The sequence below is a fragment of the Mesoplodon densirostris genome, chromosome 7, assembly GCF_025265405.1.
Source record: "Mesoplodon densirostris isolate mMesDen1 chromosome 7, mMesDen1 primary haplotype, whole genome shotgun sequence".
In the NCBI taxonomy this organism is placed as follows: Eukaryota; Metazoa; Chordata; class Mammalia; order Artiodactyla; family Ziphiidae; genus Mesoplodon; species Mesoplodon densirostris.
The window spans coordinates 59,492,323-59,507,272 of NC_082667.1; the positions used below are offsets into that span (position 1 = coordinate 59,492,323).

Below are 14,950 nucleotides of genomic sequence, written 5' to 3' on the forward strand. Positions count from 1 at the left end.
CAGACCTGAAGTTTTGAAAGGTATAGTGACTTGCCCAAGGTCCCACAGCTAATAAGTGGCACAGCCCAGGCTAGAACTCAGATTTCCTGACTTACTACATTGTTCAGGATGATGGTCCCTTGCTGCCTCTCCTCCTTGTAAGTGTGCTTAACAGATTGTTCAAGTGTCAGAGGGCGTGAGGGCCCCGTGTCCAGGGATGTGAACAACCCAGCACTTGGACGTGGGCCGCATGCTGTGACTGGGCCGTGGCCCTTCACTGCCATGGGTTCTCTCTCTCTCTTTTTTTAAATTGAGGAATAGTACATATATAGTACTACATAAAGTGCAAAAGTACATAGTCTCAAACGTACACCTCAATAATATTTGACATATATACACTTGTATTTATTCAAAATATAGACCATTTCTAGGAGTTGGGTACCTTTCATGGCACCCAAGAACAGGCATCCCTGTCAGAGCAGCGTCCTCTATTACCATGCCTCTAAAAGCTTCAGTTGGATTGTCTTCATCCCACAGCTGAGCTCTGAATCACTACCAGCAGCAGAATGGGTTTCTTTAGAATTGTATATGGATGTATAGCTAACTAATGAGGAAGTCAAGTCGATAGCTGTTATTTGTTGTTTTCAGTCTTCATATTTATCCAGTTATTTAAATTATTATGTATTCATATATACAGAAAAATATAGAAAATATTAGTATTTGTTTTCTTTATAATGAAACCAGAAGAAATACCCACTTCCTCAGGAACATGTATAGGTTAGTTCACTTGCTCAGTTGGGAAACACATAATCAAAGGCACAGTTGCACTTGCTTCTTTCCTGGTTAATCTGGAACATTGTTTTACTGTGTGTAATGCTGTCTTGTTCACTCTCTGGTTGGCGTGTGGCTGTGTTGCATCCCCAGCTAGACCATAAATACCTGGTGTGCGGTGACCATGACCCACGTGTGTTCTGTCCACCGTGGCGCTCCCCTCAGTGCTGAGTGCAGTGTAGGCCTCAGTCACTCTTTGGTTAATTTTGATTTACTTACTTTAGTTGTCACACAGTCTTTTAGGCTAATGTCAGACTTTTGGCTTATGATTAAAATTATGGTAAAGATGCACCACTTGGGTTAAAAACTGGACCAGAACAGGTCCTCCAAATTCTCAGCAGCCAAATTTAGGCCTCCTGCCCCCTGGTGGATTCCTGTGGGGTCTTGAGGGTCTGGGCTTGCTCTATCTGACTTCTCAGAGCTACATGTTTCACTTTTTAGGGAGTTGTTTTAGGTGGCCAGGGCTTTCCAGCCACGTGGAGTGGCAGATTCTAAATCTGGAACCATCTTAATAAGATTTTTCAACACTAATTGGGTCCTTTATTAATTCCCACCACTCCACCCATCCCTGCCCCCCAGGAAAAGAAACCCATGATAATTGTTTAAATTGACTGCCCTCCTCCTGTGTTGTCTGCAGAGTCATGTTGTAATGTCCAGCAAAGGCCCTGGACTCTGCATTGGAATTCTGCTGGATCTCCATTTTCTTCTATCAGAATTCTCCTTTTAGTGTCACTTCCCTGCCCATGATTTCCTTCTCATTTCTCAGCATCTGCTGTATATATTGCGGGCCATTGATGCAAGCGCAGAGTCAGCCCAGAACAGCTATACTTCTATCCTTGGTTCAGCAAAAACAGTAGAGTCTTTGACCTCCTCCTCTGACCCCAGTACTTCCATGACTGAAGGAACCAGAGGCATTTCCTGTTACCTAGACAGGCAGAGGGGTTTATGGAGATCTCTCTGGAGGTGGACTATCCTTGTCCTGATGGAATGAGAGGGTATAGGCAAACTTGCTTCTCATACCACCCTGTCTTACCTAGCCCCTTGTTAAAATGTTTCACATATATCCAACTGTTGCCAATACTAATATACTTTAAAACACCCCATATCCATGTCTCCCAAGACCTTATTTGAGTGGAAAAGATACTGTTAAAATCATTCTTTAGCCATAAGTAGAAATTTGGGTCAAGAATATTTCTCCTCGGGAATTCCCTGGCGGTCCTGTGGTTAGGACTCCCCGCTTTCACTGCCGAGGGCCCGTGTTCAATCCCTGGCTGGGGAACTTGGATCCCAAAAGCCTCACAGTGTGGCCAAAAAAAAATTTTTTTTTCCTCTATTGTTTGAAAATATATCAAGGGAGATACCTACAATGTTAGGCAATCCCTCCCCCCATCCTTTGAAACCCTATTTCCTCTCTCCTTCCCTACAGGACACATGAAGGTAAGTTTTTTGAGTCACTCCCCACTTCTATTCCATAGGAAACATCATCCTTCAAATTTCTCAAGCTGAGCTTTGAGTCAGCCTGGGAAGTCTCTGCAGATTTCTTTCAAACTGAGCCTCATCTCTATTTCACACCTACCCCAAGTTTGACATTTGCTTTCTTAGTGGCCCAAAAGATCATCTCTAATTCATGAGGTGATATCTCAGGTGGAGCACCAGTAGCACCTCAGCAGGAGACATAAAAGGTGTGCAAGAGGTTTGTCTGGCCCTGGCTAGGTCTACAGGAGAAGAAGTTTGCAGGTAGTGTCCCGCTGGACAGCCTTTGCCTTCTAAGCCACCAAAGCTCAGTCCCTTTAGAGGAGATGACAGTCCAGCAAGGTTCATGTCATGTGGTTATTAGTATTTTGGGGTCGCTCTTTGAAAACAATTTGTTAAATACGCCTACAGATGAGATTTCAGGCATAAAAAGGGGTACTCAGTTGATCTGGCCCAGTACATAGTCAAAGGCTCTGAGTTGCTACACGTTAACGAGCAGGTGGCTAAGGAGTATCCCAGAGTCTTAGGCTAGAATGTCAGGCAGTAGAAGGCAGTATTCATAAGCATTTTCATGGGTTTGATAGTGGGTAGAAAATCCTGACTCCCCTACTTAGTATAAGCTTAGGTCTCCTCAGTTTCAAATCGTTTAGAAGGTCACTTCAGCGCTCCTCCCAACCACTCACCCATCTCAGAAAGCTGAACCATCCTGTGTGTCTGAACAGGGCCCCTTGGGTTATATGTTTCCGTCCAGCACAAGATCCTTGCTTTTGTGTCTGTGATTGGTGGTGCCCACTTCTTATTTCTGCCTAATGCCATTCTTGTGTCTTCCCTTAAGCAACTCTGCTGATGAAACAGGCCTGGCCACAGAACTCGTCTTCCTGTGGCACTGAAGGCACCTTCCACCTCCCAGTGGACACCGGGACCGAGAACCGAACTTACCAAGCATCCTCTGCGGCTTTCAGTAAATACAGCCTGTCTCCTCCTTTCCTTGTTCCCCTTGGTTGGGACTGATTTGTCTCTTAGGAAGAAAGGAAAGGGAACTTTTAAAACTGACATTTATAGGACACTGTTTTAAGAGGTTCTCTCTCCTACCCACCAAAAAATTGGCCCTCCTCATATAGAAACGGTCATCCTCTTTGATCACACACCCTGCTTTGAGGAGACACAAAGCAGTGAGGGAGAGAGAAGGAAGTACTCACCTGGCCAATGAGTTTGATGAGGGAAGGACTGTTACTGCATTTCAAGGGAAGGACAGAAGGCACTTTAAAGTCTTGTGGACTTTTGGACATAGGGGGCTCCTCCAGCTAGCACAGGGTTTTTCAACCTCAGCACTGTGGACATCGGGAGCAGATAATTCTTGGTTGGGTGTGGGGGGGCTGTCCTGTGCATATCCCCGGGGGCAAAATTGCCCCCTGCTTGAGAAACACTGCCCTCGTGGAGGCTACACTGTGAGAGCAAGGTATGTGCAGGAAGTCCTTGTGAAGGTCGGAAACCATTTGGCCCGTCAGATTGGTCGCGTTCACTTGAGGCTCAGTAGAGTGACTGATGGTTTCACCTTCACATCTGATTTTTAACACAAAATGGCTCCACTGGGTAAAATGAGGACCAGTGTTTAGAAATGACTGAGTGGCATTTTGACTCTGTATGAGGAAAAGCTTTGTGCCTTGTTGCGGTTGTCCAAAAGAGGAGTGGCTGGCTTTGGATGTGGTGAGCGCCAGTCTCTTAAGTTGTGCCAGCAAGGGCTGCACAGGCCTTCGGAGGGATGTTGCAGACTAGGCCCTATGGTCTGGGGTTCAGTGAAGTGTTAATCTATTAAGTAAGTAAATTAGAAGAATACATTGTATTTTAAATTTTTCTTTAAAATGTTATTTTCTCCTTAACTATCATTGCCCCTTCAGGTCAACATCAACTTATGTTTATACAACATAACTCTCACCTTTTGCAGAATATGTTTTCATGGTCACCTTCTCATTTAATCTACACTATAGTCCCATTTGGGTGGATTTTTATTCCAGTTTGAAAGCTGAGGCTCAGAAAGGTAATATGCCCAATGCCATCCAACTGGTAAGCAGCACGACTAGAAAAGTGTATCACCCAAGTTAAGTTTCTATTACTGACTTTTTTTCTTGAGATTAATTTTACTCTTATTTAAGAGAGGGGTGATAGCAGTAGGGAATTTTTCCAGGTACCTATGATATTATATATGTAAAGGGGCATATACATGCATATTCTGTCTTATATCTGCACATATGGAGGTAGATGCATATAGACACACCTGCTGTAGTGTAGCAGAAAGAAGCCTGGAGTGGAAGACCAAAAGAGTTGGATCTAGACTTGGTTCTGTATAACCTTGGATAATTCATGTCTGTGCTTTGGACCTTATTTTTTCCAAATGTAAAATGAGTGGGTTGGACTAGGTCATCTTTAAGGTTCTCTCTAGCTATTAGGCTCCTGATTCTATCACCTTGGTGCTGTATACCCAATATCCTCCACTCTTTCAGGGGCCTCCTCTCTAGCTGCCCAGACCAGTAGCTGGCCAACTAGCCTTTGTTCACACATCTCCAGGTATGGAGTATTCATTCCCTCCAGAAGCAACCCTTTCCACAATGAGAAAGTCTGAGTATTAGAAGGCCTTGCCTTCCACTATGTTGACATCTTCCTGAAGTACCACTGAGAAGTCCAGTAGCTATATCCCACTGTCCTCTCACAGGCTATCACAGCCCCTAGAAAGGGCCAAGATGTACCCTCTTTCTTATAATCCGTAAATAGAGGTGGGATTGACTGGTCCTCCCATGTCCCACCAGAGTTCCTCCCAGCACACGGATTTTGTGGCTTCTAATACCACAGAAAACTCAGGGCACTTTGACAAATTCAACTTAATTTCACTAACACTTGCTAAGCCTGTTTGTAGTTAGGTCTCCCTCCTACTTATTCAGCACTCTCTTGTTCAGCTGCCAACAAGGAGACTGGGGGGTCAAGGCAAGAATCATACATAGAGCTTTGTCCAGACATATACATCTGATAGTCAATAAACCGATCAGTCTAAAAGGCATCCTTGATGTGAGGATCAATGTGTTTGAAGGTGGTAGGGGCTCTACAACTGAAAAAGATTTATGACAGTGCAGAAGGATTGAAGAGGGGGCTGAAAAAGTTTTATCTTGCTAATGTACACACTCTCTTTATTACCCTATTTGATGGAGTCTAAAATTATGGTTAGCAACCTGAGAGAAAGAATAGGGTACCATAAACAAAGCCTCTTTCATAAGTCAGGGCTGGGACTGCTAGTCATCAAATTCCTTTTTTCTCTCACAATATTGCCTTTAATGAAATGAAGACACAAAGGCCAATATACCAAATGTCCAAGATTGGACTGCAGAGATGTATAATTTCAGAAAGGAGCTCTGCCCAGGGCATGGTAAGCCCTGAACTCTGGGCCCAGTCCCGCACTGATTTTCTGTGCAGTTTTGGGAAAGTTTCTGCTCCCCTGGGCTCTAGATTCTTCATCTGAATTGGAGAGGATTGAATCCAAGTCTCTAATGTCCTTAAGGTATAGCATTCCAAAGTCCTAATTCTGTAACCTTCAGACAGAGGTAGAACTCTTTTCAGGAGACCCAGGCCCTGAGTGAGTGAGTTGAATCTAAGTTCATTTGAGCAAAATCAGTGAGTTTCTGTTTTGACTTGGTTTTGTTTCATTTTTGTTTGCATCAAATCCAGCGGCTTTTTTTTTTTCTTAACTTAGGTGCATAAAGTAATAAACCCTGAATTTTGTGATACCCAAGGTAGCCCAGGCTACAGCCCCAGGGGAATTTCCAGTGATCCTCAAGGGTATGGAGAGGACTATCAATCAGTTGTGGAATGTCCTCTGCAATGATTTTCTAATATAAGTCCCACTGAAATACTCAGAACTTAGAATATCAGCACTAGAAAGGTCCTCTGATATTATCTAGTCCAGTGAAGGTATTCCTTGAGAGAAGAATTGACCTGAATCACTGACAGAGCCCAGGACTGGGACCACTGTAGTCAGGGGAGGAGCACTGAGCCCTGGGTCCTCGTGAGCCATCGCTCACTTGCTCTCATTTCATCTGTGAAACGTTCGTGTTGGTCTTGATGATCTCTAAGGTCTTTTCTAGCTCTTCAGTTCTGCTTCTCCCTTTTCAACCTGTCTGGACAAATAGGCAAGGCCTTCGTCTCCAGCATCATCTTTTCGGCCACCAAGTGTGTTTTGGCTACTGATTTGTATTTTGAGTTTGTGTGTGTCTCATTTCATAACATGAAGAAAGGATACATTTGTAGACAAGGTTATTCTTGGGTGTGGAAACCAAATTCTACTGCAGTCTCTTGGAAACTTTTGATTTTCCTCAGAGGGATAATCTCAACACTTTGTAAGATGGTTGTCCTTGTGACAGAGAGGGTTACTGCAGGCTTCCTCAGAGGATAAAACTTCAGTACACATTCTCTGGAAGCATAAAGGAAAGTCACCAGGACTGTTGGCCTGTTAACTTTAAAGAATCTTAAAATCATGGCATTTTAAACCATAAAATTTTAGAATCTTAGAATCCTGGAGTCTGTGTTCCAAGCTGGATCACACCATAAAAGTTGTAATAGTTTAACCTCCTATGTACTGTCATCTTTCAGACCAGTCTCTGCTTGTATACCCCCTAGAACAGGAAGCTTACTATCTCTCTATACAGTGAGAGAGAAAAGAATAATAGCTAACCTTTATGAACTGCTTTTAATGTGTCAGGCATTCTTTTAAGGGCTTTGCACTTATTAGTTAATGTATTCATCACAGTAACCCTATGAAGTAAGTGCTGTTATTATCCCCATTTTATAGATGAGGAGACGGATGTTCTACAGCTGTTAAGTAGGAGGGCTGGGGTTTGGACCCAGGTGGTCAGTCTGGCTCCAGACTACTCATAATCACAACCCTGTGCTATGTAGCTTTCAGAGACAGGCATCTTAGGATTCAGGGGTGTCCTGCCCTCCTGCATGGAAGAGAGGTGCTCTCCACTCTGGCAGGACTCCCCATAACCTGTTTTATTCCTTTAAATCAGGAGTTAGCAGGCTTTTCCTGTAAAGGGCCAGATAATAAATATCTTAGGCTTTTTGGGCCTTATGATCTCTGCCATAACTACCATTCTACCAGTAAAGCAGCCATAGTCAGTATGTAAATGAATGGGCATGGCTGTGTTACAGTAAAACTTGATTTACCAAAACAAGCTACAGTCACACACAAAAAATTGTAGTTTGCATGTTTTAAATGTGAATAGGATGAATAAAAGATCCTGTGGTAAAACAAATTTGGAAATAGTCTCCTGCATATCCCTATCTTGGAGATTCACAGTTCATCCTATCATTTTAAAATTTCTCAGTGTCATGGAATAAAACCTATTTCTCTCTTATTTTATATTTCTCCTCCTCCTCCCCCTCTTCCCCCTTCCCTCCCACCTTCTCCTTGTCCTTCTTTTTTTTGGGGGGGGATGGCAAAATAACAGTTAGGATCCCTTGGCATCATAGTCCATTGTATACTCTTGGGACATGCCCATCTTGAGAATCCCCTTTGTTTTACAGACAAGTAAACTGTGTCTCCAAGGTGAAGTACACCTCAAATAGCTCCTTCTAGATGTCTGAAAACCTAGACCCCCTGTGTTCCCCACAGTATCTGCTTCTCCTGTGACCACATTTCATGATTAGCTGCACAATCTAGAAACTTGGAGGAACCTGCTCTAGACTTCTTCCTCAACTGACTCGTACCTCCACTTCCAGTTAGTTTCTAGTTCTTATCAGTGCTACCTTCTCATTAATGTATTTTTCCAGCCCCATTGCTACTTATTTCCCAACCATATTTGACCACAAAATCAGTTTCTCCAGTTTCTCATGGAACAAACTATGGGTTTGCAGGTGGAAAGGTAAATGACATGATTCCAGGGGAGGGGGCAGGACAGCTTTTCGGTGGTGCCTTGGGTGGTGACTAAATAACAGCTCTCATATCCTTCTGAGTACCTCATCAGGGGCAGGGGGTCACCATGCCAAAGCTGTGGTGTGACTTGAGAGAGATTTGTGACTGTGTGGCAGCTTGCTTTAACTTGGGGTTAGGGTAGAAGAGACCCAGGGTCTTCAGAAAAATGGGATTTTAGTTCAGGAAGAGATCTTCATTCTTAGCCTTCTAATTTTACAAAATAGGAAACTAAGGCCCAGAGACTTGCCAGTAGTCACAGCAAATAGGAGGAAATCCTGGCTTGAAGCCTGGACCTCTTCTCTTCCAGTAAAGCACCCTTTTCACTCTGGCCCCAGTCCCTTGTAAAAACAGCTCCATGTCACTGAAAGGGTCCTTGGTGAGCATCTTGTAGGAGAAAGACCTGAGGCCAAGAGAGGTTCAGTGATGTGTCAGCCAGACCGAGCCAGGATGGGGACAGGGAAGAAGCCCCAGTGGCACCCCACTGGAGATCCAAAGCCAGGGTCCCTTGGCACTGTCCCTTCAACTTAGAAAGAAGGTGATGTTCCTACAAAGACTTGCTCTTTCTGAACCCCAGGATCCCCTAGTAGAGTAAGAGAGTGGGGGCTACTTGATGATCACTTGGGTTCCAAAGATCATTCCATTTTGTGATTCTCTAAGAACACAGTCTTGTTCCTGAGTGATTCATGTTTCAGGTTTTTCCTGCGAACTTAGGATCTGACTCTCTTTTCCAGAAAATTCAAGGGCAGCACAACTTGTTTGAATGGCTGATTGTGAGCTTTCTGGGGCCTGACTTCTCAGCCCTTACCCCAGCTTCAGTCCACCCTGCTGACCCCACATGGCCTGGGTTCCAGGTCGACGTGAACCTTTTTGATCCTTGACTTCAGTCTTTCAGACAGCGGTGGCCCTCCCCCAAACCCCAGGAGGGGAGGAAAGGCCAGCTGTGTAGAGCAAAGTTTTTCAGCATCCCAGAAGATGAGGGTCTCTGAATGGGGTTTTCAAGGGGGTTTCCACCTTAAGACTTGGCAGGGAAGAAGGGGAACATGGTGGAGGGCAGTCCAAAAGGGGACAGAGATACAAGGAGAAAAAGAGAGAATACAGGAGAAAGCAAGACAGAAGCAGCAGCAGAGGATGCCCTGAGGTGCTGAGTACGGAGACAGAAAAGCGAGAAGAGAGAGCAGTATAGAGCGAGCGGGTTGAGGGTCTCTCGTCCATGCACACCTGCCTGTCTCATGGCACATGGCTCAGAGTCCCAGACTGTCTGAGCTGCAAGGGTCCCTTAAGAGATCATCTGGTCCCAGCCTCTTATTTTATAGATCAGAGCCCTGAGACAGAGAAATAAAAGATGCCACACGTGCAGCCACTGAGGGAGCTGCCTCTGGGGCCAGGGCTGTCTGGGTGGAGCCCTGTTCTCTGTCTGTTCTCATCTGTGTTTCAAGCCTGGATTCAGCCCATGTTTGTCTGGGGAGTCATTGACTGGGACCTGCTGCCTTCCAGCTATGCTGTTCTGCCAACTAATTGAAAATCTCTCTTATTGCCTTGGTACAGGATATACTGCGGGGACACCATACAAGGTCCCACCGACCCAGAGTAATACTGCTCCGCCCCCCTACTCCCCATCACCCAACCCCTATCAGACGGCCATGTATCCCATCAGAAGTGCCTACCCCCAGCAGAACCTGTATGCCCAGGTAGGTACATGTAGAAGGCCGGGCCCACTTCTTCTGCAGGTAAAGGAGCCACCAGCCTGGGTGGGGTGGAGGGGGGTGAAGGAGAGAGTTCGTGGCTCTGATCAGCTGTCGCTGTTGTGTCATTAAAACAATAACCTTGCAGTCTACACACTCCCCCAGTCTACCTCAGTCCACAGTCTGAGGCTCTTGTTATTATTTAGCAAACACATTTGAGAAGCTCTGGATTAAGATGATCCAGGACGCCCTGTCTGCTCTGCCCAAAGGTCAGCAGACCTGTGGGCTGTGACAGCACAAAGCAGTCATGTGATCCAGGCAGTGGGATGTCACCTCAGACCATCGTCTCCATCCTCAACCTTTTTTGCCTACAGGGAAATAGATAGTAAGAGACATTTGGGGAAGTGCTCTGCGTTTATGACATTTTTCCAGTATGTAAAATGGCAGCATTCACACCAGTATGATACTCGCACCAGTAATCCCTCACGGGTACACATGCACAGTGCTCTGAAGTTCACCAGCCTCGTCCACAGCCCTCTTCACTCACTGATCGTGGTCCCTACCTTTATATTTTAAGCAGTCTAAGAAGAAGCGCATTGCAATAAGACAAACATAGTAGATCATCATAGCAGCCCTAGTAGCGAGGCAGGACAGGGTTCAAGCCTTATTTTTCAAACCAGAAGCTGAGCCCAGCACTGAACTGTCCACAGCCACGTAGAAGACAGAAGCAGAGCCCCAGACCTTGTGTCCCTGGGCCAGAGCTTCTCTGACCCCATCCCTTAGGGTTTGGGACAGGCTCCCCTCCCCTCTCCCCTCCTCTCCAGAAGCCTGTGTGACCTCAGCCTCTTTTCCCCCAGGGAGCCTACTACACACAGCCGGTGTATGCTGCCCAGCCCCATGTCATCCACCACACCACGGTCGTCCAGCCCAACAGCATTCCCTCTGCCATCTACCCAGCGCCTGTCGCTGCTCCCAGGACCAATGGCGTGGCCATGGGCATGGTGGCCGGCACCACCATGGCGATGTCAGCAGGTAAGGGCAACATCTGTGTCGGTGTCCATCCCCTTCCTCCAGGAACTCACGACAGAGTGGAGAACACAGTCATGGAATCGATTGTAGCAAAGCATGAAGAATTCTGTGCCTGGGGGGTTCTAGGAACACAGAGGAGGACCCTGTAACTCTGTCCACAGGGACGGGGAAGATTCCACCAAGGAGGACGTACTGAGCTAGGCCTTAAAGGGTGAGCAGAGGCTAACCAGAGAGACCAAAAAGGGAAGGGCAGTCCAGGGGTAAAAAACATGGGTAAAGCACATTCACAGAATGGAAATGGTCTAAGTCACTTAGAAAATAGGGGCATGGAGTTGGAAGGGTGGCTGGAATAGTTGTCAGAGATAAAGTGGTGGAGGGTCTTGAATACCTTTAGGTAACAGGGAGATAGAAAGGGGTTTAAGTAGAGGAGAGATGGAGTTTGGTTTAATCATTCTCTCTGGCTGCAAGGTGGAGGCAGGCTTAGCCAGGGGAAAGCTCTGGCTTAGAGGAGACATGATGATGCTAGGACTCTGGTAGCAGCAGGGTTCCAGAAAGGAGGGCATAGGGCAATGTTATTTAGCAGGCAGGAGCTTAAGGACCTGTCCAGTAACTGATTGTGAGGCTTAGGAGAAGCAGGAGTCCGAGAGGACCCCTTCTCCATTTCTGGCTTACTCCAGAAACCCTGCCCTTCAGGAACCTTGAGAATGGGGGCAGGGAGAGATGCCAGAGGAAGAGCAGGTTTAGGGAAGTCTTTGGATGAACTGGCATTAAAAAGAAAGGCATGAGAAGAAAAGAGGGCTCTGAATAACCTTTAGAGACCCAACTTTCAAAGAATCAGCTAGGTCACCTTCTGGGGGAAGAGAGTACGAGGGGTTGAGTGGGCAGGAGGTGGGAGTTGGGATTTTATTCTGCCCCCTAATGTAGGGGTTGTTCAGGCCTCTCACTCCCCAGATCAGGTCAGCAAGCTAGTGAATGTCTGCTGGGTGCCAGCCTTGTTGGTTGGGTCCTGGGGACCAAATACTGATAGATCAGGTCAGAACCCTACCCGTAGGAACAGCTAGGTTAGTGGGAACACAGCGACGTGAACCAGTGATCACCACTCAGTGTGATGTTGGTGCAGCGAGAGGAGCGTACAAAGAAGGGTGAGAGGAGGCCACTGAAGGTGAGTGAGTGACTGTCCTGGAGCATGAGGAAAGCGTCCCCTGGCAGGATGCAGAAGGGTGGGCAGCAGCTGTGTGAGAGACTGTGGCTTCATCCTCTTCATCCCGGCGCTCAGGGACGGCCTCGTCAGGTTTACTCTTCTCTCTCTGGATGCTCAGGTACCCTGCTGACTGCACCCCAGCACACCGCGATTGGGGCACACCCTGTCTCCATGCCAGCATACAGGGCCCAAGGGACCCCTGCGTACAGCTATGTGCCCCCGCACTGGTAAAGCCTGCATCCCATCCAAGTGAGTGGGGCCCAGGGTGGGAGAGGTAGGAGGGTGACAAAACAGAATTGTTTCAAAGCCCCTGTCTTGGTCTGAAGCACAGGCGTCAGCAGGGGGCAGGTGACAGTTACCAGTTACTTTCCTGCTCCAGGTTCAGTAATATCACTCTTAATAATAGCTGTCACTTTTTATATATTCTAGATGCTTAACGTATGCTCTCTCATGATCCTCATAGTAGCTCTGTGAAATAAGGATCATTAGCTCTGTTTTACAGATAAATACATAGTTCAACATCACTTAACTGGTAAAAACTAAGCTGGGACTTGAACTCCAATCCTCTAGTACTAAATTCTGTGCTCTTTACCATACAGTCTTCAGACGTCTTCTACCTGTGGGCCCCATTCTTCCAATGAACTTTTACCTCAGTCAGATGTTGGCTCTGACTGGGGCCAGGCAGAAACCCTGGGCCATCCCCACCACCAGATTCCTTGCTGCCCTCCGCAGCTGCCGAGGCAGTGCCAGAGAACTGCAGGGCTTCAGGGATGTCGCTTTGAAAGTCCTCTGCCCTACTTCCTCATCTCCCCCGCCCTCCTCCTCCAGGAGCTCTTGGCACTGAACGGGAAACAGGCAGCTCCACTGGGAAGCCACAGAGGGCTCCACTTAAGGCCCCCAGCGTGAGGGGAGGGGGTCCAGTCGCTTCCTGAAGTGGCCTCAGGGATATCACTGTCACTAACAGGCCTTCCCCTTCCTCCCCCAGATCTGGAGTCACACATTGTATGCAACTACTCAAGTCTTACACAGGTGCTGGAGCAGCTCCCTAGCAGCACCACCTCTATTTGCAAGAAGAGACAACGGAAGTGCAAGGGTCACTTTATGCATCTTTAACGGTTTTGGTTTTTATTTTCGGTTTTTGTAAAAGCTGCTTTTTCTAATCTCCTGCCTCTCCCCACTGTCCCCCTTTTAGCCACTGCCCTTCCAGCTCTAGCCCTCCTCCTACCTGACCAGGCACATCCTCTCTGCTCTTCTTTTCTTCCCCAAGAATTCAGTCCCGGGAGCCTAGTCTAGCAGCAGTCAGAGAGTGGGGTCTGTTGCAGTGGTTCAGCTGAAGGCGCAATTTCCTTTGAAGAGCATGAGAGATGTGATCCTCAGGTCCAGGGTAGGAACTCAGAGCTGTTGAGCAGGCCACATCTCTGGGGGATTGTTTCTTTTTTGATTTTCCTCATGCAGGATTAGTTTAAGACATTACCATGTCCTGACACAAATGAAATCTCTTCTGAGAACCATCGCAACAGACCAAGAACAAAACCACCTGATTAGGTAGGAGTGTTCATAGCAGCTTAATAATACCCCAGATCAGAACCTGGGAAAACCAGATTCTTTCTTTGGGAGAACTTGGGGGAGGGTGGGGGGAGGGAGGGCACTATGGAAAGGAAGAGGGAAGAGGGTCGAGAGGCGCTTGCCTGCTGGCTTTGTTTGGTAAGGTCTCTGGCCAAATTGTCTGGGCCTGGACCCTCTAACTTGCACAGTGATGTTAACTGACCTGGCACTTCCTCAGAAGGTGATTTTGACCTCAGACCTACCAAGCAGCTGCAGGGTGGTGGGATCCCAGCCTCCCAAAGCCTTGGAAGGCCAGGTGCCTGGTGTAATCCAGACCTTGGCCCCTGGGCCCTCATGGATCCACTCTGATGAGGAGCTTGCTCCTGATTAGAGTGGAAACCTATGGCATTTCTCTCCCTTCCCTTTGCCCTTCCCACTGCCAGGGCTCACCTGTCTGTCCATGGCGCTGGCAGACAGGCCAAGTTCTTGGTTACCTTGTGCCATTCACGGCCACAGTGAAGGAACCACATTCCAGGCGGGTGCTGGCGGCTCTGAAGGTCAGGATAGTGAAGGAAAAGCAATAGCAATAAACACTTCATAGACTCATGGAACTGAAGGGACCTTAGCAACCATCTCATCCATTCCCCTGTTTGACAGATGAGGAAGCTGAGGCCCAGAGAAGTGGAAAGGACTTCCCTAGACCTTGCAGTAAATTAGCATTAAATGCAGCCTTCCTGCCTGGGGCATATTGCCCATGAAAATTTCCCTAGGGATGGATTGGCTTGGTTTTGTAAAAATGAAATCAGCAGTGCCCACACCTGGTGAGCTCGGGAACAGTCTCTGGGCTTTCGTTTCTGCTCTTTCCCTCCATGGATTCCAAAGGCAGGGATTGAAGACTGGGCAGAGGTCACATGGGGGCAGATGGCAGGAACAGAAATTGCAAATGAAGAAATAGCATTTGGAAATTCTGTGAAGACATCTGGAACTCTCATCCTATACCTGACTCCAGCCCTAGGGATGGCTGAAAAGGAGTCCATGCTTTTAAGACAGTAGCCCCTCATCCTGAGAGGAGAGGAGGAGGAGACACGGGCTTTCCTGGGAGAAGAGGGACGCACTGGTCTCAGCCAGGAGCCCGGTTGTCTAGCACTGTCCCCCTGCTCCCAGCACTTGGCTGGGCCAGCAGCCCCTTTGGGGATGCGGGGAGAGGAACATTTTACTGTACAGAATGGGATCATTGATAACATTTATAAC

The 14,950-nt window shown here is 47.2% G+C and overlaps 1 protein-coding gene across 2 annotated transcripts in view; it reads left to right on the forward strand.

Moving 5' to 3' along the window:
* Positions 1–13,783, forward strand: part of FAM168A (family with sequence similarity 168 member A) — a 206,487-nt gene extending 192,704 nt beyond the window's left edge. Inside the window, exons 4-8 of one of the 2 annotated variants that reach the window (XM_060104105.1) lie at positions 3,119–3,244; positions 9,788–9,930; positions 10,782–10,956; positions 12,273–12,403; positions 13,140–13,783. In XM_060104105.1, the coding sequence (XP_059960088.1) occupies positions 3,119–3,244; positions 9,788–9,930; positions 10,782–10,956; positions 12,273–12,385 (557 nt within the window). In that variant the 3' untranslated portion in view covers positions 12,386–12,403; positions 13,140–13,783. The remainder of the gene's footprint in view (positions 1–3,118; positions 3,245–9,787; positions 9,931–10,781; positions 10,957–12,272; positions 12,404–13,139) is intronic. The other variant, XM_060104106.1, reaches the window with a different exon arrangement.
* The last annotated feature ends 1,167 nt before the right edge of the window (positions 13,784–14,950 follow it).